The sequence below is a fragment of the Podarcis vaucheri genome (assembly GCF_965113315.1).
Source record: "Podarcis vaucheri genome assembly, chromosome: 11".
NCBI lineage: Eukaryota > Metazoa > Chordata > Lepidosauria > Squamata > Lacertidae > Podarcis > Podarcis vaucheri.
Window position 1 is genome coordinate 52,423,755 of NC_138749.1, and position 27,030 is coordinate 52,450,784.

A 27,030-nucleotide genomic window follows, 5' to 3' on the forward strand; every position below is an offset into this window, starting at 1 on the left:
TAGGTGAAGAAGATAGGGAAGTTTCTCCAATTCTGAGCTTTAGTGCTAGCTGTAAATCTAAGTTCTTAATAAATTCATCACTCTAGCTAATAAGATTAGGGATATAAAGTGATTAGGAGTGCATTGCAGGAGTCTCCTTATCTAGAATGCCGTTGCTGAATTATGCAACGCTACAATTTTAGCCAATTTAAAATATTGGTTGTCTGCAACTATACTTCAATCTTGTTTAAGGGGATAATCTCATGGGCCTTCATTAATCTGAGAAACCTAGACAGGCAAGAACTGTACTACATATAATAATTTGGTTTGTCTCTCAGAGTGCAGCATTTAGGTCCTGAACTTTCCTCACATTACGCTGCGTTTCCCAAAGATCAGTGTTAATAAAAAAATATATTTAGAATGCTTGGTATCTTATTATACTTATGCACAGATAAATGTATTTTTAAAATGTCATATAATCCCTGGGGATGGCCACATGTCCTGTTTTACAGAGGACAGTCCTCTGTTTGAAGGGCTTTCTGGTCCAAGTGTTGTTTAAAAGATAATGAACATCAGGAAGAAGGGAGAGTTGCAGGCCCCTTGAAGTCATTATTATTATTATTTATATATATACAGTGGTACCTTGTTTTGAGTCCAGGATCTGTTCCGGAGCCCCGGACGCTTGACGAAAAGGGTGCTCGACAAAGCACCGCTGCGCATGCGTGAAGCGCAATTTAGCTTTTCTGCACCTGCCAGAGACGTCTGCCGAAATGGATGCTGGATGGGGCAGACTTATACGGAGGTACCACTGTACCACCCTTTATCAGAAAATCCCAGGGCGGTGTACAACATTTCAGAACATCAATGATAAAAATGAAATAAAAACTTAATAAAAAGCATACTGACAGGCAGCCTAATAATAAAATAGTCATCATAATAACAGTCCTTTCCCTCATACTTTCCCAGGCCATAGATTATTTAATAGCCATAGGCCTGTGTAAAGAGGAATGTTTTTGCCTGGTGACTAAAGGCATTTAGTGATGGCTCCAGGCAAGCCTCTCTGGGGAGAGAATTCCACAATTGGGGAGCATTATTATCAATTTACAGTGAGGTGGAAGGTTCACAGGCTATGAAGGACTTGTTCACAATTTTTTTGACAGCTGCATGCATTATTATAGCTAGGAAGTGGAAGGGGCAGAATATAAAATGGAAGAATGGTATAAAGAGGTGCAGGATATAGTTATTAATGATAAATTAACATGTGCCATTAAGGTAAGATGGGGAATATGCAGGAGAAATTATTTTGTGGACGTACGGAAGGTGTTTGTAGAATTTGTACTGTTGAAACGGAACAGGGTCAAACCATCGCAAGAGGTGCTGAAATTTTGGGAAGTTGGATAGTTACAGTGGAATTGTCTCAGTGGTGGGGTGCACAATTTTTATCCTTATTTATTTACGGATATTACTTTGTCAAAATGAAATAAAAAATTAAAAGGAGAGAGAGAAAAGAAGAATAGAAAGGCTGTGAACTCGATTCAGCTCTGGTACTCAAAATAAATTATTGTGCTCAATGTTAAAAAGTAAAATAATCCCGGAACCACCACAGAAAAGGCCTGTTCTCTTGATGCTCATAAATAGTTAGCACCTGGATAATAGTTAGCACACTGTCTTCCCCACTATGTTTTTGAGCAATGCAAAGTTTTTCCCGAATATTTGAAGCCCCTACTTCCCCATACCCCACCAAGAGTGTAGCCACCATCACTTCACTTGCTCAGAACCAGAATGTTTCAAACTACTTTTTCTCCCCACGAACAGCTTAATAACTCCATTTCCGAAAAACAATAAAGATTAATTTTTACCTAGAGGAACTAGTTGTACTGTCGCAAAATTCCTTGCTTAAAAATCCAGTAATCATTATACGCCCGACTTAGCTTAATTATACTTCACGTAATAAACCTGTGCTTTCATGGCAGTATTTATACAGGAAGTTCTAGGAATTAATTGGATTGCCTGATCTGCAGGTGTTGGAACCGGCAGATGGAAACACACATTTAGAGGTAGATTTTCCGTCTCTCATATGAGTCGTCGAAAGCTTTGATCCATTCACCAGAAGCAACATGCAATCTGGGCCAAGAAGGAAAAGTTGCTGGCCACACATTCGGCAGTTGTGTGCGTTGGCCCTCAGCCTCCCAAACTGTGACTGGCAGACAGGCTCAGACTTTCTCTATAGCATCCGGTGTCAACAGACTGGGCCTGGTTCTTGCAGTCGTGGAGGAAAGAAAGAAGCACAGTCTTTTCTTAAAAAGGTAAAGGACCCCTGACAGTTAAGTCCAGCCACAAATGACTCTGGGGTTGCGGCACTCATCTCGCTTTACTGGCCGAGGGAGCCGACGTTTGTCCGCAGACAGTTTTTCCGGGTCATGTGGCCAGCATGACTAAGTGTGCTGGTCCGAAGGGTTAACCGTGCGGCAAGGTCCGAGTCCAGTCCGAGGTTGAGGGTGCGGTATGGAGGCTGTCCGTCAAAGCTGTAGCTGGGTCCAAGGCAGGGAGTCGGGTGAGGTCAGGAACTCTGGCAGAAGAGCAGGACAGGGAGCAGGCAGGGACAGGCTACCAACAATGTTGCTCCCGCAACCTGGGACTGGGGCTGGCTGGCTTTTATCAGCCCCAAGGCATAGGGCGGCCCTGGGCCACAGGTGACTCACCTCTCCTGGCCTGGAGGCGAGCACTCCTCCTGCAGGAACTTAGTTCCCTCCACCTCTCTGCCCTGAGCCTCTGCAGCTCAGGAGAGGCTGGAGGGTTCCCGGACCCAGAGGCCACCTCAGCTTCCTCTGACGCGGCTGAGAGTGGAGCACCTGCAGGCAATGGGTCCTCCATCACCTCAGGAGCCAGAGCAGACTCAGCTGATGCCTGCACCTGAAGATCCAGCACAGGTGAGGACCCTTCAGGCTCAAGCCCCAGCCCCAGCCCCGGCTCAGCTGGTTCTGGAGGCGGGGACTCCTGTGCAGGCTGGGATTCCTCAGGTTCAGCCTCCGAGTCCGAATCCCAGGCCATCACACTAAGCCAGCATGACTAAACTAGAGCAGCGCACGGAAACACCGCTTACCTTCCCGCCAGAGCAGTACCTATTTATCTACTTGCACTGTGTGCTTTCGAACTGCTAGGTTGGCAGGAGCTGGGACTGAGCAACGGGAGCTCACCCCGTTGTAGGGATTCGAAACACCAACCTTTCGATCTTCAAGCCCAAGCGGCACAGTGGTTTAACCACAAATTGCCCCCTGCCTTCAGAAATGCTTGTCTCCTGCTACAAGAATCAATGTGAAAAGAACCAGCTAGATCCAAAATCTCAATTGAGATCGCATTCTAGATCTAGATCAAAATCCAGATCCAGGTCATGGACTAGTTCTGAGTCCAGTGGTCACCAATAACGTACCTTGTTTTTTTAGGCATGTATTATCCAGTCACACAGTTGAGTTATTATGTTGCAACATTGCTTAAAATAACTTCTGTTTGTTATCCTGTCAGCAGACAATTAATACTATTAAAACACAATCTTCTACAAAAGAGTCCACTTTGTTAAATGTCATGGGCAGCTACTGACGTCCTTGTGGTGTTTATTTGTATATATTTTTGTAAAAGACTTTCATTTTTATGCTTCAAATATCAATGGTACATTGATTATCACTCTCCCTTAGGCCTTGTGGGGGGCCGGACTATATTTTGAAAAAAAAAATTTGAACAAAGTCTTATGCCCCACAAATAACCCAGAGATGCATTTTAAATAAAAGCACACATTCTACTCATGTAAAAACACGCTGATACCTGGACCACCTGCGGGCTGGATTTAGAAGGCGATTGGGCCGGATCCGGCCCCCAGGCCTTAGTTTATCCATGGTTTACAGCTTGTCATAATGAACTCGCCCACAAGAGATATTACACTTGTCCTTACTTTTAACACCAGAATTCAAGAGCAGCCCCCCCCCCAACAAAATGATGTTTATCCCAATTTCTAATAGGAGCCTTGCAGCACTATTTAGATGCTTGGGGGGGGGGAGAGGTTTTGGAAGTGGGGGGGGAGAATACTTTTTTCGTTCTTTCCCACCATCCTGAAACTTTCCACCACTGTGCTATATGATGCTAAAGGACTAATAGCCACAAAATTTCATAGCTCAGCTGTTCTCAGCAGGTGCTGGAAGGCAAGGAACATAGGTCTTGATCAGGGTATCCCACCCCCATTTCTTTCATTTTTAATTTGCAAAGTATTATACTTCTGCATACCTGGGGAGCTCACTTTGTATGCAGAATGGGTTATCTCTGTTTTTTAATGGCCCATTTCGTTCCAAACTGATAAGTATAGGACCACCCAAAATCAGCATTAAGAGGAAGCACGCGATTATATGAATTTCACAAAGGGCTCACAATGGTGCATTCGGCATTCTCTGTCTTCTGCGTAATATATTTTGACCTTGATTTACAAGGCAAGGCTGGGAAAATAGGTAATATGCCAAATGACCAAAGCAACGCTTCATTGCCCTTTCAAAGTGTAACAGCTATATAGTTTCAGGTTAGAGATTAACTAGCCCTTCAATTCCACAAAAGAATGGGTGGAATTTTGTGCGTCTCAGTTTTTCCGCTCCAGGAGCTTAAAACCTTTTAAGGTAACAGCTCATACTTCAAATATTATTTTCCATTTTGAAAAACACTATTACTTGAAGCAGCGGGATAGCAGTAGTAAATTATGCCCGTCTGGCAGCATGCGGACACCAACCGGGTTGTTGAAACACACTTAAACGAGGCTGGGTTATTTAATGAGCTTGTGGTATGAACAAACAGTGGTGGTGTGGAGGGGGCACTCTGTCAGCGCCTTAATTGTGTTAAGAAAAAAAGAATATTTTTAAAGCTGGAGGAGGACTTCATTGCCCTTGTCACATTGCAATACAATGTAGAAAGTGTTGATATAGACTATTTGCGTGGGTTTGATGGGGATACTATTAAGCCCTTAATACTCATGAGTGAGGAAGAAAGGTAATATAGTGTTTGTGCTCTGATTCGCTGTATTTTGAGATTTATTTTCTACTGAGTAAAAATGGATTTTTTTTTAATTGAATGATGTCTGGTGCATAATGTTGTAGAACCTAGAATGTTCTCAAACCTAGTAGGTTCTAAGTGCCAAGCAACAGATTTTAAACCAGTTGCTTTAGAAACCATGTAACAAGCATTGTGAATTTTATTTTTACTTTTTCTTTTCCCAGGTTACTATTTGGAAGCTGGAGTAGAACATTGTTTTCTGTAATGCGGGGCCCGATATCTTGAGAGGGAAGAGAAGGAGAAAGCAGCTACTCTGGTGCCAACTCAAACTGCAGGGGAAAGTTTAAAAGACGGATTTTATTTACCCTCTGTGGGACCTGTGCACATTGACTAAGAGGAGATACTATCTCACAGATTTGGAGCTTTATCTCTCGCTCCTAACCTCTGTATTTGCACTTTGAACTGGAAGCAAAAATGAGCGAGTTCTGGTTGTGTTTCAACTGCTGTATTGCAGAACAGCCTCAGCCCGTAAGTATGAATTTTGCTTTGCTTTCCATTGTTCGGTAATGTTGGTTCCATTCACTTTTTCTTGTGCATTTTTGTACGTGGGCTATCGGGATGTCTCTGCTGCATTGTAGAAGCAGTCAAACTTGCTGGCTTTTGTCCAATATAGCGTTGACAACGGCTATTCCTAAATTCCATTAGTGCTGTGGAACAAGTCCTTTTTGATGCATCTGGTTGGACTCCAATCAGCAAGGCCGTCTTAAACATAGGCGCTAGGGGTGTGGGGCACCTGGGCACTGGGCTCTCAGGGGCGCCAGGCCAATAGTCCGGGGCCGAGAGTTGAGTCCGGGGAAGAGCCACCCGTCGGTCAGAGCGCCATGGTGGGCTCTTCTGCAGGCGGATCTGAGCCACGAGTTTGGGGGTGACCAAGTCAGCGAGACACTGAGGTGGCCGGCTGGCTCCGCTCTCCTGTGCGCCGGGGGGGGGGGCACGCCAAGCGAATCTTTGCACACAGGCGCCATATATTCTTAAGACAGCCCTGCAAATCAGTCCTCTGATGTCACAAGTGACAAACTTACAGCAGCCGCACCTCTTTCCATTCATACTGTAGTTCTGATTTGAAAATATTGTTTAGTGCATGAAGATAGAAACACACACACACACACCCCATATATAATCTGAATGTGATATACAGTGGTGCCTCGCAAGACGAAAAGAATCCGTTCTGTGATTCTCTTCGTCTAGCGGATTTTTCGTCTTGCGAAGCAAGCCCATTGACGGATTAGCGCTATTAGTGGCTTTTAGCGGCTTATCGGCTTATCGGATCAGCTGATAAGCGGCTTAGTGGCTTAGAAAAAAGGGGGGGAACCACAGGAACTCGCAATACATTTTCATCTTGCGAAGCAAGCCCATAGGAGATTCGTTTTGTGAAGCACCTCCAAAACGGAAAACTCTTTCGTCTAGCGGGTTTTCCGTCTTACGAGGCCTTCGTCTTGCGGGGCACCACTGTATAAACAAGTACCCCTCGACTTTACCTATTTTCCCTTTATGCCTCCTAGATGCTGGCTTGTAATAATTTGTACCTAAGAAAAGGAGTACATATTACAAATATGCCTCTCAGGCAAAGGCATGTTTCATCTCTTGCTCAATGCCAGATATAAAGTTCTAAATACTATTATATTACATATACCAGATTTGTATAGTGCATATTGTGCTATTAAACTAGTCCATAACAAGCTTGACAGTGGCTGTATACTCATCTGGCATAGCAACGGGGGGGGGGGGGGAGAGAAACATGCAGGCTTACATATCTCAATGCCAGAACAGAGGTGGTTGCTATGTGATTCACAAACTAAATGTTATTTCTAATATTTATACTTTGCTCTTTAAAAGACACACAGAGTTCGCTTGGAAGAAAGTTAAAATACATGGGCTGTGTGCAACTGTTATGTAGACAGAACAACTTCTGTGAGCACAGTGGAATATCTTTCCCCCCAACTCTTTGCAACAGACTGGGGGACAGCAGTTCTGTTGCGCATGGGGAATTTGTTCTGCTTGCACAGTGATTTAGTTGAATTAAAACCCCATGACAATCAGGCAATAAAATAATAATAAACATGAATGAAAAATGCAGCAAAGAACACTTATCAGCAAGGAGCAGAGTTAAAATCAACTGATTTAAAAGGTTTTTTTAAAAAAAATATATATAAAATAATCAGTGCTTTTCTGGGGGCACACAGGGGTACGCATACCCCTAAACATTTTGTGAATCTTTGTACTTTTGTCCATTTACTGTATTTATTTTTCCCAATTTGAACTATAAAATGGTGATTTTCTTGAGTCAAAATGAGAGGGCATTCCACACGGTGGGCACCACCACCAAGAAGGCCCTCTGCCTGGTTCCCTTGTAACCTTCCTTCTTGCAGGGAGGGAACCACCAGAAGGCCCTTGGAGCTGGATCTCAGTGGCTGGGCTGAACAATGGGGGTGGAGACGCTCCTTCAGGAAACTTAGGTGTGTGGGGGTTACTATGCCTTGGATGAAAACGTACAGAAGGCAAAATAGGGACCGTAAAGTACTTGAAATCATAATGTGAATGGTTACATTCAGACACTATCTAGACGGATTTCAGGTTTTTTTGAAAATTTCAGACCTTTGCAAAAACAGAAACCTCAGCTGCACTGCTGCTGCGAGTGTCAGAGAATGCAATTTTGAAGATCCTGACAAAGGAATATTCTGAAAAATGATGCTAATATTTGACTGTGAGCAAGTTACTCCTCCACAGTTCACACTATAAAAATGACCAAATGCCATATTTAATGAACAGAATTTTGGGAGGACTTCATGCCTTAGATGCCAGAATGGGGAGTTACTAGATCTTTAAAAGTAAAGTGACAATTTTGAACTCTTTGGGCTGATTTAAATGTGTTGTCCTTCTAGGGCTGTATTACTTGATAATGCTATTGGACAGCCACGTAACTGAACACAAACAGATTCCCAACATAAAATCTTCTATTGAATTCTGGAGGTGTTGCTTTCCAGAAGAGCTGTGCAAACTACTTCTTTCCTTGCTTGTTTCAGGAAAGTGCAGATTAACTCTTAGGCACATTGTCTTTTATTAACATCTAAAGTTTCAAAACAGAGTGATTGAATATGAGTAATTTATGAAAGCTTTCTGAGATAAAATCCAAAATCATTTCCACATTTTTTAATTGTAGGAGCTACAAAAACATTGAAAGTCATTTCCCTTCTTTTTTTAAAAAAAAATATTTTTATTAGTTTTCAATAACAACAATCCAGTATATGCCTCATTGTATCAATACCAAATTATAATATCAATTCCAATATCAATCAATCAAATACCCAATTATGTTTGAGAACCAAGGTATGACTATACCTATAGAACAGGCTTCCTCAACCTCGGCCCTCCAGATGTTTGTGGCCTACAACTCCCATGATTCCTAGCTAGCAGGACCAGTGGTCACGGATGATGGGAATTGTAGTCTCAAAACATCTGGAGGGCCGAGGTTGAAGAAGCCTGCTATAGAATATTTGACACTAGCCAGTAAAATAATTCAATTCAGTTTAAGCGGCTTGGACACACTAAAGTTAAAATGCCTCACATTTATTTTAGAAACATCTAGTGGGTGTGTGGGTGTTTGTATGTATGCATACACAGAGAGACACATACATATTCTCAGTCTTTTTACTTAAAATTGCATTGGCAGTTAATGAAATGACATTAAGATCATATATTGACCGCTGGGTTTTTGTGATAAATGGAAACTTTGAGGAAGAGGATTGGGCTTCTACTTAGGAAAAAAAAAATATTCATGGAATATTTTAATGTATGCAATACATCTGTAGCACAATTGGCCATTGTTCCCTTTTGGATACACTTCCAGAGCTTGAGATTTCTATAGCAATTCAAGCTCTCTCTCAAAAAGTGGGCTACTGTGATTTATTTCTAAGTGATTTGCTTGGACTTAGGATATACTTTATACACTTGTAAAATGAATACTGCAGAATGTTATCTGTTGTCGGTACCGTGCTTCAATTCTAATTTTTTTTTTTGTAGAAAATAGGTGAAGCAACTGCTGCCCCTGAAAACAAGTAAATTCCACTTGCAATGAAGAATAACCAATTTGATTGGTAGCTATATCTTGCACAGTGGTCAAATGTAGCATAAAACTCTGAATTTGTCAGTACTATATTTTGGATTTTTTTTACTTTTACTCTGCAAACGCGTACTTTAATTGAAAGGTGAGGAATATAAAAATATTTGCAAATAATATTGAATAGTTTTCTCAGCCAGACATATTTCTCAGGTGGTTTATAGAACTTTTTCCTGTCCAAAGTTAGTGGTATTTCAGTTTAGCTAATGATTTATTTTGTTTCTAACTTTTAAAACATTTGAAAGCATGTACTCTGTGACCATGTGTAGGCACTGGAATTTAGTATACACAGAGCTCAGATGGAAGTGGCTCCCTACTCAAATGAATAGGACAAAACTATTCTTGCAGCATTCTCTCCCTGGTATTTATTTACAAGTTTCGAAGCATTCTCCATAATTCAGAAAACTATAATGTCAGTACACTTGTACCTTGGCTCCCAAATGCATTGGGAGTTGAACGTTTTGGCTTCCGAACAATAGAAAACAGGAAGTGGCTGTTCCGGTTTTTGAACGTTCTTTTGGAAGCCAAATGTCTAATGGGGCTTCCGCGGCTTCCTGCAACCCATCAGAAGCTGCGCTTTGAAAGTCGAACGTTTTGGAAGTCGAACGGACTTCCGGAACGGATTCTGTTTGACTTCCGAGGTACGACTGTACTGCAGTCCAGCATTTAGGACCAAACTGGATATGATGTTAACTATATGCTCGTTATTAACGAGTCTGTCTATTTATTTTTAAATGGGAATAGTAGCTGCAGGTAGGAGATTGGGATTGGGAATATGGCTTAATCTCCGCAACCATAGTCCCATTGAAAATCAGGCCTGTCCCAAAACTGATATTCACCTAGGGACAGAAATTTGCATTGGTGTGGATCCTGGTTTCCCCCACCTCTCCTGCCGTTCTAATTAGAATTTAAAACTGGATGTGTCAATTACAGTTAAGGGCATTGACTGTTAATTTATTTCAAAACTCAGATGTGCTTTATTAGGCTAGGGTCTCCTTGCTAATCTCCCCACATGAATTCTGCTATATTTTCTCTCTTTAAAGCAATGTTTCCCAAACTTGGGTTTCTAACAGTTTTTGGACTACAACTCCCATCATCCCTATCTAGCAGAACCAGTGGTCAGGGATGATGGGAATTGTAGTCCAAAAAAACATCTAGAGACCCATGTTTGGGAAACACTGATTTAAAGGACCGCATACCGTATTTTTTGCTCTATAAGACTCACTTTTCCCCTCCTAAAAAGTAAGGGGAAATGTGTGTGCGTCTTATGGAGCGAATGCAGGCTGCGCAGCTATCCCAGAAGCCAGAACAGCAAGAGGGATTGCTGCTTTCACTGCACAGCGATCCCTCTTGCTGTTCTGGCTTCTGGGATTCAGAATATTTTTTCCCTTGTTTTCCTCCTCCAAAAACTAGGTGCGTCTTGTGGTCTGGTGCGTCTTATAGAGCGAAAAATACGGTACTTTTTTTTGAATGCTCTGAGATTACTTCAGCCAGTAAAAGCTCCACTTCCAGTGATTCAAACTTGGCTGTTCAGCGAGATCACCAAAAGGGCATGTTTGTGCATGTAGCGTCACTCCTTTTGAACTGTGATCTTATTCAGCTTGGTATTGGTATAAACACAGCTGACATTAGATGCCATTGGTGGGACTGCCAACTGATTAAAGGTGTTTGATTGCTCAAATATCCTACATTCTAGCAAATTATTAATGGATGAATGCTGACCAGCATGTAAATACAGTGGTACCTCTGGTTACATACTTAATTTGTTCCGGAGGTCCGTTCTTAACCTGAAACTGTTCTTAACCTGAAGCACCACTTTAGCTAATGGGGCCTCCCACTGCTGCCACACCGCCAGAGCGCGATTTGTGTTCTCATCCTGAAGCAAAGTTCTTAACCCGAGGTACTATTTCTGGGTTAGTGGAGTCTGTAACCTGAAGCGAATGTAACCCGAGGTACCACTGTACAGATGGAATCTGTGGGTTCCCTCCTCCCCCCACTCTGCTGTTGAAACAAAGCAAGTTTGTCTTGGTTTTAATTTAACTATTAAAATGTTGTGCGTATAAAATTATTTTTAAATGCATGGTCTAAAATAAATATTTCAGTACACTGTTTTTGCAGTCTTCAAAATCTCCACAATTCAGGATTTCTGGCTTCTTAAAATAAGTGCTTGCAAACAAGGGGGACTTGCTATTTTTTTTAAAAAACAACAACAACTCCACTTAACCAGTCTCTAATTACCCGAAGTATTTCTAGGTGTCATACCAATAGGATCTCCCCAAAGGCTACATGGTACGTCCCACCCAGAGCCATCTTTCCCATAGGGCTTAGTGGTGCGTCGCACCAGGGTGCTGGCCTCTCAGGGGCACCCCAGCAAGTGGGGGAGCTGCGTGGCTTTGCCAGTGGCCTCCCTTTTTCCTGGATGCCCGCCAGCCGCGTCCCGCCAACCATATGGCTGGCGGGCACACAGCTTCCCTCCCAAGCCTCTGCGGGGATCGCTCTCCCACAGCGGCATGGGGGAGAGTTGCGCCCCCCCCCCCGATGGCTGGCAGTGCACAGCTATGGCCTCCCCAACACTATCCGTGGTAATTTGGGGGAGCTGGGTGGATATTTGCACCCTGGTGCCGCATCTGCTAAAGACCTGGTCCCACCAATCCCAGAGTAAAAAATGCCATGGCATAGTGATTTGGTGCCACTGATGCCAACTTAAGAACATCTTGATACACATCCTCTGAGACTGCAAAGGCTGCCCCAGGACTCAGCAGGGAGAGAACCTCTGCTCACTTTGGCAGCACTTGTAATACTACTAAAACTGGGCGAGAACCCAAAGGAAGAAGGGGCGCTGGCAGATCTGGGCAATATTAGCAACAAGCCAGTGCAACCCCAACCACTTGCTAGCAGGATATCCGGTTTCCATAGGAGCAGCTGGGAATGGGGAATGCCCCAAATTCTATTATTAAGACAGCCGGGGTGTGGGAGACTCTTTCCAATTTCTCCACATGTCCTTTTATACATTTCCATCATGCACTTCCAGCCTCTGATCATCTTGGCTATATTTTCTGCTCACCCTAAGATAAGAGCACTTCATTTTCTTATTAGTTCGACACCATCCAACAAACTGGGGGGGGGACCATTCACAAAAATAATGGAGTAATACAAGGATTTTAATTGGACTCTGATTACACTGGAGATAAGCAGTGTATTATAGTATGATCATTATAGATAGCATCTTTGCCGTCTCTGTTAAATCAGTGGTAATCAGGATGGTAAGAGATGAAACAGGATTACCATGCTGAGTTTTTTGCTTGGCCAAAAATATTTCACTTGAGAGCAAAACAAGAGAACTGATAAAAGGCCACATATTAGTTCTGAATTCAGCATGCTCTATTCGAAGTGTTGCTTCTGCAGAAATGACCATCAGGGAAAGCCTGCGGTTGCTTAAAAGCACCAGTTGCTTAAATGGGTGAGGACCATTTTCAGGGTGTGTCTACTTAGGTAGTACAAAATGTTGTGAGGGGCATCAATTAGAATTTGTCTGCATATCAACAGTATGGAATGGCAATCTCTTGCCCTGTACAAGTTTCCAGTTGCAACTAGAATTGCTGTTTTGTATACACCTTGCTGTGGTTGGGAAAAGCAACAGCACTTCCCCACCTTAAACTCAGATGCTACACTTCAGATTTCTTGGTGTTCGTTAGACAGTAATATGTACCAGTGATGGCACTAGCACTTTAAGACCTCTAGATAGGTTCTTCAAGGACTGCAGATGTTTGAAAGCTTGAGAGCAACATGTAGGTCAAAGACTCTCTTGGCTCTCATTGTATCTGCACATTGTATCTGTTTAGAGTCTGTTGCCCCCAATGTTTAAAAGACAAACTCACAACAGACTCAATTGCTGCAGAGACTAGAGCAATGTGACTTTGTGCAAGGAAAACCACTGCACAGATGTGATTGTTGCTGCACCACGTCTTACAAAGCTGTTCTTTCTGACTTGCAGCCTTCCCCTGGGACTGGTGCGGGGAGATACTTCTGCAAAGTGAACAATGTTTTCATATCCCTTCTGTAAAATTGAAATGGACAAGTAGATGTCATCCAGCTAGTCGCTCTGAACAAATCTTGTTCTGAACGTGTTGCACCCCTTCGTAGTGAATTAAAGCAATTCAATTCCTTGTCTGCTAAAATGAAATGAGTGATCAACCAGTTCTAAAGTAGGGCATTAAATTCCCTTTAGGCACACACAGCAAAACAAATCTGTAAGAGTGCTCTAGATATGCTACACTTTCTGAGTCTTACTGAGCTGCTGACACCAGTATATGGGCATTTTCCTAGCATTCAATAAATATATGTTTATCTGCTGTATATCTTTTTCATATATTCATCTAGTTGCATGCCCCCAGGGGATGTACATCTAAAATGAGTCATGTTCCTGTCAGTGTTAGAATGCATTTGTGCTGGAACACCTCAATGTTTGAACTGGACATCCACAGCTTGAATCAGATCTTACATGATGCCTTTCACTCCAAAGAACCATGAGCAGAATTTAAAAGATCTATTTGAGCTGTTCCACAAACTCATGGGCAAGCTAGTGCAACACTTATTGCCTTGCAATGTCACCGTGTATTACAGTATGAGAAACCTGGTGAATAAGTAAGATGCAAGCTTTATAATACAAGGTGTGACCGGAAAGTTTGATGAATGGTCACAGAAATCGGACAGCAAGAAATATTCGAACATACAATCGGCATCGGAAACCCACGAAATGCTCACAAATTGTGTACTGAGATGAAGCTGTAACATGAAAGACAGTGTATGAGTGGTTTGAGCCTCTCTGTGAAGGGTGGCAAACCGTCGAAGATGACCCATGGTCTGGAAGACCGTTGATGAGCAGTACAGTGGCAAATGGCGGCAGAGTTGGTGACTTATTGATGCAGGATTGGCGTTTGTCCATCTGAATGATGGTGGAAGAATTGCATAATCTGTGTGAAATCGTTACTGAGGTTACTGAGTTATCCCACCCTCCATATTCTCCCGATCTGGCTCCACCAGATTTCTTTCTTTTTCCAAAACTGAAATGGCACAGATTTTCCAACATTTCACATGTCCAAGCTGCTGTGATGAGGGAACTGAAAGCAGTACAAAAAGACGACTTCTCCAGAAGTTTCCAACAGTTCTACGAACATTGTCAATGGTGCATTGTATCAGAGGTGGCCTACTTTGAAAGCCTGTAAGGTATGTATGGTCAAATATGTCTCGCTGTCCGATTTCCGTGACCATTCACCGAACTTTTTGGTCACACCTCGTAAAAGCTCTTGTAGACTATGAAAGAGTCTTTAAAAAAAGATAATGTGCAGAAAATGACAGATTTCCCTGGATTTGGGACTTTTATTCCTTTTCTGCTAGGCAGGGTTTAGACTTTCCATGAGTGAAAGAGGCTCTAGAGTACTAGAATGATGCTTCTAGATCCAAGTGTGGGTCTTCCAAAGCGATAGCTATGAAGATTTCAGAGTCACTTCAAAATGTCTCTGCTTGGCCTGAATTACAGCACAATCCAAATCACCGATACTCTGTGCTGGGCAGGGTAGATGAGGCAGAGGTCTCCCTGCACCCAGCCTAGAACAGCTCCAACAGCCTCTGCTACATCATTCTACTGGTGAGCCCTGTCTGCTCAGCAAAAGGGCAGACGGGTGGAAGTACCCCGGGCAGGCTTTCCAACAGCCACCGCTGCCTGCAAAAACCCTTAAATGAGGTATTGCAGGGGGAGAGTTGTATGGTTTGTGTGTACATCCTGACATCCTTCCTCTAAAGCAGTGTTTCCCAAACGTTTTTGGGCAACGGCACACCTGTTTACCGGAAAAAAATCTTGCGGCACACCACCATTAAAGCCCCGCCCCGTGACGTCAGCGCGCAGCGTCACGCCGGGAGGGACGCACAAAAGTGAACGTTTTTTCCCTTCCCCTTGCCGGGGTGGGAGGAGGCAGCAGAGCGAGGGACTGAGGGACTGAGGCGGCGGCGGCTGTTGTGGTGGTGGCGGCGATAGCGGGCGGAGGAGGAGCCGTCGCCGGGAGTTGCTGCTGCTGTTGCTGCTGCTGCCCGGACATGCCGGCCTCCTCCTCCTCCGCTGTCTCGCGCTCCTCCCTTTTGCGCGCGCTGCCCCGCCGCTCGGCACCACCACCGCGGAGCCGCCCCCGGCTCGACGCGGATCCTCGCCGCCGCCTCAGTTGCCGCCCGACTCGCCCGCCTCCCTCCCACGGCACACCAGCCGGTGTCTCACGGCACACTAGTGTGCCGCGGAACACCGGTTGGGAAACACTGCTCTAAAGAGCATGCTGCATTTTTTTGAAAGTATTTCGCTGATTTTGAAATGGGATAGATGCTTAAAGTGGTGTGCTCCACATATGCATCTGAATTTCATAACCTGCCTACAGCTGCTGAATAATCGCAAGATTGCAAAATGGCCGCCTCCTCCAGATGAAAAGTGAATCCAAGATGAAAAGTGAACAACAATATCTGAATAAGTTATTTTGCCTTCGTTGGGCAGATGTTTGAAGCTTTGTGCATGCATGGGTATTGCGGGGAAAACGAAATGAGTGGTAGAAATAGTGGGCTGGACAGAGGGGAAAGGTGTTGTCACAAAGTTAGTTTCCTGGGAAATTTCTAGTCCACTTGTATGCCTTCACCTGCAGACCAATTTCAGGATTATCAGAGATTGGATACAAGTCCATTTCTTCAAGCCATGCCAAGTTGCCGAGGAGCAAGACTAGCCTGACTGATGGGCAGAGTGAGTTGTCTAGCTAAGGCAGCAGATGCTGCGGAGTAGGAAATGTTGGCAAGGAGTTGGAGGACAGAGCTGTGGGTACCACCCGGCTTGCCCTTTGCCTCCAAAGCCTGCTGCCCTCAAGTGTGGTGGAACTATGGAATATGTTGTCCTGTCACCAGCGTTGAAATAAGGTTCAGCTGCCAGCCCTGTGGACTATTGTGCCTGGCAGTAAATTCCCTTGAGCTGACCCTGCTGAGGAGAAAGAGATGTGTCTCTTACTGCAATGGAGTGTTAAGGCTTGAGAGAGAACACTCTCCGGGGAACTGTTACATAAGGAAAAACTGACAGATAAATTGAAAGGAGCCCAGGACAGAGAGAGCCACCCAGAAGGAAACTGTCAAATGGATCAACAATGGTTCAGATCTGATTCACCTTTATTCAGTCTGCAACTTGGCAGAAGTTCAACAGCTGAAGTTCAAGTGACTGAAACCAAGAGGCCTGCAATTTAGGGGGTCATGAATTGAGCTTTAAGAGAGAAGTGTTTAAGAGTTTGAAAAGGAATCTGAAATCATGTTAAACCACAAAAAACCCTCTCCAAGCTTTGTATGCACATATAGATATAAACACAGCTAAAATCCACAAACCAGTAGAAAACAAATATACATAAAACTATCCCCATAAAATATAAAAAAACTTATAAAACAGATATAGGAAACTAAATTATATGTCCAGGTACAAATGTGTGTGTAACTCATTACACAGGAAATTTCCAACCAATTAACCTATTACTGTTGGAAGCGCCCATCATTTTATGAGATCATCACAGTCATGAACCCTTAATTTTTCTTGGTTTGCTTTGCTGCTGGATACAAGACTGAATACAGCTTACAAACAGCTGCTTCCACTTCACTTATCTTGGGTCATAAGTGACTCAAATGAGTGTAAATATATATATAGCTTGCCTGTTTAACATTGTGTTCTGGATAACAGAGCTATGTAAAAATTAGTAGCTTCAAACACATTGAGGTTGTTTCCCTCCACTCCCCTTTCAATTCACTATCTTACATTGCTGTCCACCGAGCCTCGTGGGCTTGCTGATCAGAAGGTCGGCGGTTCGAATCTGCATGGCGGGGTGAGCTCCCACTGCTTTGTCCCAGCTCCTGCCAACCTAGCAGTTCGAAAGCACACCAGTGCAAGTAGATAAATAGGTACCGCTCCGCCGGGAAGGTAAACGGCGTTTCCGTGCGCTCTGGTTTCGATCACGGTATCCCTTTATGCCAGAAGCTACTGCTAGGTCCATCATGAGACATCCGCCAGCTTCCAACCACAGATAGCAGCAGCCTTCAAGCAAGCAAACTTGCCTTATTATCACTCCCTAGCATCCCACTGCCAAAGGATTGCCTCCTTCCATTCACCACTTTGCCTCCTCCAAGTGGAAGAAACCTGGACAGTGCTGAAGGTCACATCCATTGCCAGGTGTGTACTGTTGGAAATAAAAAAAGGGCTTTCCCTTTGGCCTGCCTTTATATCCACTCAGTTGCTAAGTGCTTTTGTGACATCACAAGAAACCCACAGCCAATGACAACAGCTGGGGAGGCATCATCTTCATTGCTTTGAGCCTCACAATGGCTGGTGGACCTATCAGTGATTGTATGCTTGTTTATTCAGGACACGGGTGGAGCTGTGGTCTAAACCACTGAGCCTCTTGGGCTTGCCAGTCAGAAGGTCAATGGTTCAAATCCCTGTGACAGGGTGAGCTCATGTTGCTCTGTCCCAGCTCCTGCCAACCTAGCACTTCAAAAGCACGCCAGTGCAAGTAGATAAACAGGTACCGCTGCAGTGGGAAGGTAAACTGCATTTCCGTGCCAGAAGTGGTTTAGTCATGCGGGCTACATGACCCAGAAAGCTGTCTGTGGACAAACGCCAGCTGCCTCGGCCTGAAAGCAAGATGAGCGCCACAACCCCATAGTCAATTTTGACTGGCTTAACCTTCCAGAGGTCCTTTACTCCAGACAAAGGAAGGGACATGTCTTCACCCAGTGCCCAACACCTGATTTGTTTCTTCATGCTGAACTCCAATTTGCCGATGGTGTCATCTGCACATGCGCATGGGCAATGTTTGCCTGAAGTTTACACACCTTAGCTTCTTCTGATTGGAAATAAGCTGGTTTGAGGGGAAAGCTCAGCAAACAGGAATATTTCTCGAGAAGCTACTGGTTGCAGATATCAGTCTTACGGACTTCTTTCTTCTTCTGTGGCGTTCATACTTAAAGTCACATATATTTTTCCAGGGAATTTTGTGGATACTAGAGTGCTTCAAAGCTGGGGGTGGGGTGGGCAGGGGAAGACAGGGGAAACCTGTCTGCCCCTTGTAGAAGCTTTGTTGTGGTCCAGGAAAAGCAGCTCTTTCTAAAAAAAACAGTTTCCCACTTTTAAGTACTGTAACTTGTTTCTTTTTTCCCAGTGCTTCAATCAGATGAAACAGCCACAATAACTTGTGAAGTCTCAGATCACAGTAAAGAATGACTGTGGTTGTCTGTCTGAAAAAAACAATTTATTTTGATTGTTTGAAGGAGAAACACACCTGTGTTTCATAGCTATTACGTGAGGCTATTAGGGAACCGTCCGTTTTCCCTAGTAAATCTGTTGCCTAGTATCTTCCTGTGAAATATGACCGCTGTTTTGTTGTTTAGAATAGGCATAAAGGTATTACTGTTCTGTCTGGTGAGAAGATTAAACAAGCACCGTTCTTAAGAGAAGGGCTTAAAGTACGAGCCGGCAAGTTCACAAGGAGAAAAGGGAAGTCTTGACAGAGATAGTCAGGTTGGTGCCTTTGAGATATTTTGGACAACTCCCACCAGCTCTACCAACATAGGCAATACAGTTGTACCTTGGTTGTCAGACGTCTTGGTACTTGTACGTTTCGGCTCCGGAACGATTGAAACCCGGAAGTGAATGTTCCAGTTTTTGAACTTTTTTTTTGGAAGCTGAATGTCTGATGCAGCTTCCACAGCTTCTGATTGGCTGCAGGAGTTTCCTGCAGCCAATCTGAAGCCGTACTTCGGTTTCCGAACGTTTTGGAAGTCAAACAGACTTCTGGAACGGATTCCGTTTGACTTCCAAGGTACGACTGTAATGTCATTTGCAGTATCTGGAGAGCACCCCATTGGCTACCCCTGCATGTGTCTAACAGCCTAGGGGTTCAATGTAAGTACCAATCCTGGTTACAACCCACCTCCCCATTTGGAGGGCTCTGGGAAAACAGGTTTCTCCCAGTCACATTGCCATGCTAATTTCACTTCCCAAGGATTCACTTCATGTAAAAACAGACCTTCCACCCCAACTGTATTATATATAAATAGGACACATGCATGAATAAAATCCATTGGGCCTGAGCACCACATCTAGTGTGTCCCTAAAATGTCTGTTTTCTTTTTTAAGAAGTACAATACAAAATATATTTGATTACATTTTGAGTACTTGCCTGCTAAAGGGTACGTCCCCATATTCTGCACATCTGCATTTGATGGCTGAATTATTCTTACGCTAAGGAGCACCTGAGTTGTCTATAAATCAACTGAACTACAAAATGACATGAAAAACTAGAAGTTTATTCTCTTTAGTAGGCTGTGGGTTCCTGCAGAGATACTTGTTCTCTATAATGTTTTTTCTGAACACCAACTCTCTGCTTTTTTCCTTCTCAATTGGAAGTGACATTTATTTGGTTGAATAGGAAGGGTTTTCATGTTGTAACTACTGACACACATCCTGTCGTGGAGCTGTAGCGTTTCATCATGTAGGTTGACCTCTCTCTAAATATTTCCTGTGCAAGTTTCAAGAGACTCAGCAAGTGAAAATTAAACTCCCCCCTCCCTTGTTACTACTCTTCGTTTATAAGCAGCAATCACTTTAATAACTGCCAGTGTACTCTTTACGTATTATATTTAATTTTCAGATTTCTTTTTTAAAAGTAGATATTAGGAATGTTCTTTTAGCCACAGTGACTTCTGCCCTTGTTCATTTATTACTTCGCTCTTGAGAGCCTACTTGGGTTGAGGGCAGACCTAAGGCTTTTTCTGCCAGGTTCTTGCAAGATCCAACATTCAAATAAACACAGGATCTTGAAATTCAGCTGTTAGATCCTTCTTTACAGAATCAAAAGAATCTTCATTTGCATCAGCCACAAGCCATAGCAATAAAATAAAATGAAATGTACTGAAGATAGAGGTAAAAACAGCGATAGAAAATACATTTTGCGGGTTTACATCAATAATCAAATAATAGATCTTATTCTAATTGCTCCTACTAAAAACCTTGCAGTTTTTGCTGTCACCTGATCATCTTGATCTGCAAAAGAAAGGATACAGTAGCAATGGCTGAGTGACCCGGGATGGACAATAATAGAGGAGTAATAACCTCACTTCTCAAATCTTTATAAAGAGTGCAAGCCAGAAGCACATGAGCTACTAACTCAATACTGCCATCTTCACAGGGACATAACCGTTTTTCCAGCAGATTTTTTGAACTCGACCCTCAAGTACAGCCAAAGGCAGTATATTCTATCCTGTGACAGTGAATGCGTGTCTGTATTTTGGAATTGTTAAGTTTTGCCGATAGAGTCATACCTTGGTTTTCAAACACATTGGAAGTCAAACATTTTGGCTCCTGAACGATCAAAAACCGGAAGTGATAGTTCCAGTTTTCGAACTTTATTTGGAACCTGAACATCTGACGCGACTTCGGCGGCTTTTGGTTGGCTGCAGGAGCTTCCAGCAGCCAATTGGAAGCTGCGCCTTGGTTCCTGAACATTTTAGAAGTCGAACGGACTTACAGAACAGATTCTGTTTGACTTCCAAGGTACTACTGTAGACTCTTCCTTTGGTGATGGAAGGGAGGAGTGAACTTGGGCCCGGTAACAACTGAAGGGGCCCTCATTCAATTAACTCCGTTCTGCATTATCATATTACATGTATTTTTATCCCAGGGAGAGGCTATAGAAAAACTGCCATGTGCTAAGAGAAGTTTTAAAAATAAATAAACAAATAAAGCCGGCCTTCAGAGAACAGCTTCTATTTTTGCCATGATAAATTGCAAGGGACCCGAAAGTATTCAGAAAGATTAGCATAAACCCCCCACTGGAAACAGTTTCCAGGTTATGGTCTAGTACAGGGGTCAGCAAACTTTTTCAGCAGGGGGCTGGTCCACTGCCCTCAGACCTTGTGGGGGGCCAGTCTATATTTTTGGGGGAGGAAATGAATAAATTCCTATGCCCCACAAATAACCCAGAGGTGCCTTTTAAATAAAAGGGCACATTCTACTCATGTAAAAACACGCTGATTCCCGGACCATCCGTGGGCCAGATTTAGAAGGTGATCTGGCCCCCGGGCCTTAGTTTGCCTACCCCTGGTCTAGTAGAACAATCAGTTTGGAAGGAAATCTGCAACACAAATATCATTGAGCCCTTTTAATTCCTTCTTCAGCTGGCCAGTGTTTTCAGGATGGCAACCATTTAGCGCTAGTCTGAAAGGCAGCTTTCCCCTCAAAGCCAGAGACTTTGTATGTGTAGTGGAATTGCAGCCTTAAAAGCTTTATGATGGTTGCTTTCAGAAATAAAAATAGGTGCCTCCTCTGAACTCTGTGTTCATAAACCAAAATTAGTTCGACATAGTTTATTTATATTTACGATTTAAAGAAATGCCTATTTTCATTTGATTAAACTCTGTGTTCATAAACCAAAATTAGTTCGACATAGTTTATTTATATTTACGATTTAAAGAAATGCCTATTTTCATTTGATTAAACAATTGCCCATAGATTCATGTTTTTACAAATTACATAGATTATTGAACGTACAGGTGACCTTGGGCAAAGAGATCTTTAAAAAATCTGCTTCCCCATTTTATAAGAAATCAATTCAACATTAAGTGTAGAAAGTACACAGGAACTTCTTTTCAGAAGGGCAATTGCTGCATACAGAAGCTAAGTTTTGTGCAAATCACAGCTAATTACAGAAAGGTTAAAACCCCATTCTCAGGACTACTTAGGTCCTGGTGAAAAACTGGGTTTCAGTATTGACTCTCCCTCCCCCCCAAAAAAGCAGACAACATTGCACGCCACACATTTAATGTAATGTATACTTAGGCCCTTAGAACTGCAGAAAACCATTAGTTGTTTTTTTTTAATGGAACTGAGTTATTAACAGTAACTTTTTGTTGCATGAGGATCTGATAAATTGAAGTTCTAGTTTGTCTTCCTTTTGCAAAGCACTTTTATCGATGTTCATTTTATTAGAAGTAAAAGACTTGTATTAAAGGACATTATTTACCAAATATACTTAATGGAGCAGATATACTTGAGCAGAGCTTTAGAATGACAGATGAATTCTTTCCCCCTGCCATCCAGTCTAAACATGCTTCTTGAAATAACTATTATTTTTCAGGAATCATCTGACAAATGTTTCTGTTTGTTTAAGAAGCATGCCCCAAAATTGCTAGTTTATCATGTGATGACTAAGACCACCACAACATAATGGCATAGTGGGTAAACAGTTTAGAGGCTGCATTCTTCACTTTAAAAGATTGCTAAGGTGACGGTGTGCTGAGCCAGCTAAAAAGAAAAGGAACTTTGTGATTCAGCAGAGCAACATCAGTGTGTGAGGTCTTTGCTTCCAAAGTATGATGATTAGTTTTGTACAAAATCAGGATCTGTTTAAAGAATGACAACAAAATCCCCAACAACAACCCAGACATTTGGCTGTAAAAGACTAGACTGCAGATTGACAATATTTGTAGATTGACAAGAGAAGCACAACAGATTTTCGCCTCACCTTTAAACTAGTGGGTCAGTGACATGTTTGATCTTTGATGCTTAAAAATATAATGCTAGTAATAAAAATGATACTCCTCAAAACCTCACTTCCCTTTATATGTGCATTTTTAACTGTGCTGGATCTTCTGCATTCATTGTCATATTACTCAGGTTCCTCTGTTTCTAACTTCTCTTCCTTTTTTCCTTCCATTTTCTTTCGACTACTGGCTGCTTCTTGGTTTTTCTGCCTCTTTTATAAGGGCATAGAGATGGGCTATGGGTTAGTTTTGTAATTTTTTTGTAAGTTGTTTTTTAAAAAGTGATTTTCTTTATCCTTGCCCAAAGTTTTCCTGACATAACTAAACTTCCTCCACCCACTGCCTGTGTGAGTGAAATTATATAGGATGACAAATTTAAACTGAAGTATGAAATCAACGTAGCTGCCATCTTACCTGGGAGTGATCCCCACTGAATTCAAGAGAACTTACATGCTTAGGTTTAAAGACATACATGGCTTTGTGGTGGGTCCTAACTTAGGTAAGGGACCCCTGGACGGTTAAGTCCAGTCAAAGGTGACTATGGGGTTGCGGCGCTCATTTCGCTTTCAGGCCAAGGGAGCTGGCGTTTGTCCAAAGACAGTTTCCCAGGTCATGTGGCCAGCAGGACTGAACCGCTTCTGGCGCAACGGAACACCGTGATGGAAACCAGAGTGCACTGAAACACCGTTTACAATTTAAAAGGGATGCAGGTAGCGGTGTGGTCTAAACCACTGAGACCCTTGGGCTTGCCGATCAGAAAGTCAGCGGTTTGAATCCCTGTGACGGAGTGAGCTCCCATTGCTGTGTCCCGGCTCCTGCCAAGCTAGCAGTTCAAAAGCACACCAGTGGGTTTGAGCCCCACATTTGGCAAAAGATTCCTGCATTGTAAGGGGTTGGGCTAGATGACCCTCATGGTCCCTCCCAAACTCGATTCCCTGATTATCTGATTCCATGAAACTAATATCCCCCCCCTCCCATGGGCTCCATCTATTCATGAATATCTACCTTCCACACATCACATTCGTGAACATGCAGACACCATTCTGCCTAAACCACATTTGAAACCTCCCATGTACTCACACAAACATATACCAGCTGACATCCAAAAAGATGACATCCAATCACGTTCCTGCCCTGCCTTCAATCCACAAATATCCACTGGCATCTGTTGACTGTCTTCCAAAGGTGAACTTCCATCAGCCGACATCCAGAAACATCAGTCTGCTTTAGCCTTGTAGCCTCCACTGACTTCCAAATCCAAATGCCACTGGCTTCCATCCACCAATATCTGCCAGCTTCTCTTAGGTCCATCATGAGATGTCCACCAGCTTCCAGCCATGGATACCAGCAGCCTTCAAGCAAGCAAACTTGCCATATTATCACTCCCTAGCATCCCACTGCCAGAGGATTGCCTCCTTCCATTCACCACTTTGCCTCCTCCAAGTGGGATAAACCTGGGTAGTGCTGAATATCACATCCATTGCCAGGTGTGTCCTGCTGGAAACAAAAAAGTGTTTCCCCCTTGGCCTGCCTTTATATCCACTCAGTTGCCAAGTGCTTTTGTGACATCACAAGAAACCCACAGCCAATGGCAACAGGTGGGGAAGCATCATCTTCATTGCTTTGAGCCTCACAATGGCTGGTGGACCTATCAGTGATTGTTTATTTGGGATGTGAGTGGTGCTGTGGTCTAAACCACTGAATCTCTTGGGCTTGCCGATCAGAAGGTCAGCAATTCGAATCCCTGTGATGGGGTGAGCTCCTGTTGCTCTGTCCCAGCTCCTGCTAACCTAGCACTTTGAAATGGGTAACACTCTGGCGGGAAGGTAAATGGCGTTTCCATGCGCTCTGGTTTCTGTCACAGTGTCCCGTTGCGCCAGAAGCGGTTTAGTCATGTTGGCCACATGACCCGGAAAGCTGTCTGTGGACAAATGCCAGCTCTCTTGGCCTGAAAACAAGATGAGCCCCGTAAAGCCATAGTCTCCTTTGACTGGACATAACCGTCCAGGGGTCCTTTACCCTTACTTTTTACTTAGTCACTTCACTGACTTTGGAGGTTTTGCAAGACTCTTGATTGCAAAAGACTTCCCCTCTGTAAATTCATTAACTTTGAAATGGAACATGCAGGGAATGTAATAGATTTCTAAATATCTGTTGATGGCTGAGATATGCACATCTTTTGTGTGCTGTGTAAAGTATATCTTCGCATCAGTGGACATGAAAATGAACTGCGATCAACTGCAGTGGACCATCAATGTGTCAGTGAATATTGAAACAGAAGGTGACATGGTTTATGCATCCCACTCCTATTCCTGTTTATTATTGATTATTATGGCTTTCTCCAAAGAATCCAGAAACATAGTTTGGTGACCTCAGTTAGATTTCCTAACTCTCCAGCCTACAGCTCCCAGGGTTCCCCATGGAAGCAGGAATGGCTGTTAGTTTGTCTGTAGCATAAAATGCTCTAAGCATGGTATAGAAAGGATGAGTGCAGTGCATGTGTTCTCTGCAGAAGTTATTTTCCACCTGAATACCTCTGCTTAATGTGTTTCACCTAGTGGGTCATTGGCATCAGTTTTCTAGGTAGCGATTACACTCTTGATGCTCCTGCGCTTTATCCTTTGGCAGGAGATAAGGGAGGTAAACTAGAAATGTAATAAGAAGAGTTGTCTGCTGAAAGACGCAGAAATAACTGAGAAATTGAAAAAGGGTTGATGAAAATGAGTGAGGCAAGTAAAAGCATGAAGAAAAGTTCATGCTGAGGTTATACAGAAGATTTGATACTGCTAATTAGATAAATAATCCAGCCGCCCATCATAATCCTTTGAAAGTTAGATGCATCTATAATTGAACCATGTCTGTATTTGCAGCAGTCAGTGATTAAAATGCTGAAAACAAGCTTTCGAATCCTTCATGACTCTTTTCCCCACGGGATGTTTGGAAGAAAGGGTGGGGTGAGAGACATGTACCTTTGACAGGACAGTGTCTTGGCCCAAGCCATGGACATTTTATTTTTCGTCAAAGCTGCAAATTGGCAAGTAGATGGCTTAGCGGTGGGGTTTCCCTGCAAACTTTCTCAGACTGACTTAATCCAGGTATTTGAAATGTTAAAATCTATAAAGGGGGCGGGGTTAGGCAGGTAAGTAGGTAAGTAATTACATTAAGAACGGCTCCTCACATATTGAATTCCCTGCACAGGTATTGCTTGTGGGTAGAAAATGTGATGCTGTATATGTATTGCCCTTGTAACTTCCCACAGAGGATAACCGTCTTGTTTTAAGTGATGCTGAAAGAAAGGGAAAGAGTGGGAGTGAGAAGGATACAGAAGCACATTTGAGATATATATGTGTGTGTGTGTGTGTGTGTGTGTGTGTGTACACAGAGAGAGAGAGAGAAAGAGAGAGAGAGAGAGAGAGAGAGAGAGAGAGACTAGATCCTCTGCATATTCTAGCAGTGCTTTGTGGGGGGGTGACATTTGTGTTTAACAGCTTTAAAATGGAACAACTTCAGCTAGTGCCTCGGTTGCCATAGTAACTGGGGCCTGTAGTTTCAAAGGTTCACCCCATGTATGGGTAGAGAAATTGTAAAAAAAAAGAGAAGTCGATGACTTGCAATATGGCATGACTCCATGTTTTGAAAAGAAATTTCACTGGGAAGACATCTCACCTCCCACCCCCAATTTTGATCCCAAACAAGTGTCTGAATTAACAGTTTTTGCACGGGATCATGCAGGTTGGGGTTACACAGCATGGCCAGTTGCCCCACCCCCAAAAAAGAGGACATGAATCACACACATACATAAAAGGGAATCAAAGAGAACACCGATTTGTTTTTGCAAGTGGGAGTAGCTATAAACCACAGGATCATGTAGAGGTAATAACAGGAATAGGTTCTCACATTAAGCCTACTAGGTTCTGTAGCATCTAGACTCAGAACCCGGTTGAAGACCATAGCTCAGTGGCCCAGGTTAAGCCCTTGATGTCTTCAAGTAGAGCTGGAAAAGACTGCTGCTGAAACCCCCAAGAACCACTGCCAGTCAGTGTACAATACTGAACTAGATGGTCTGACTTGATTTAAGCAGCTTCCTGTTTTCATAATATAGCCAATGGGGGGGACAGGTTATGAAACCCTTATTTCCAAGATGATTGTTGGCAGTGGAATGCCCAGGGGATGATGATTCTTCTTTGGCAATAACTCTTAGCCGAGTAAGATTGTCTTCCATGAACACAATCTTAACAGTGAGTCCGTAA

The 27,030-nt window shown here is 43.2% G+C and overlaps 1 protein-coding gene across 4 annotated transcripts in view; it reads left to right on the forward strand.

Annotated features, from left to right (window-relative positions):
* CDC42SE2 (CDC42 small effector 2) overlaps positions 1-27,030 on the forward strand; it is a 107,168-nt gene that overhangs the window by 66,838 nt on the left and 13,300 nt on the right. For all 4 annotated transcript variants that reach the window (XM_082191690.1, XM_082191691.1, XM_082191689.1 and 1 more), the window contains exon 2: positions 5,229-5,532. In XM_082191690.1, the coding sequence (XP_082047816.1) occupies positions 5,479-5,532 (54 nt within the window). In that variant the 5' untranslated portion in view covers positions 5,229-5,478. The remainder of the gene's footprint in view (positions 1-5,228; positions 5,533-27,030) is intronic.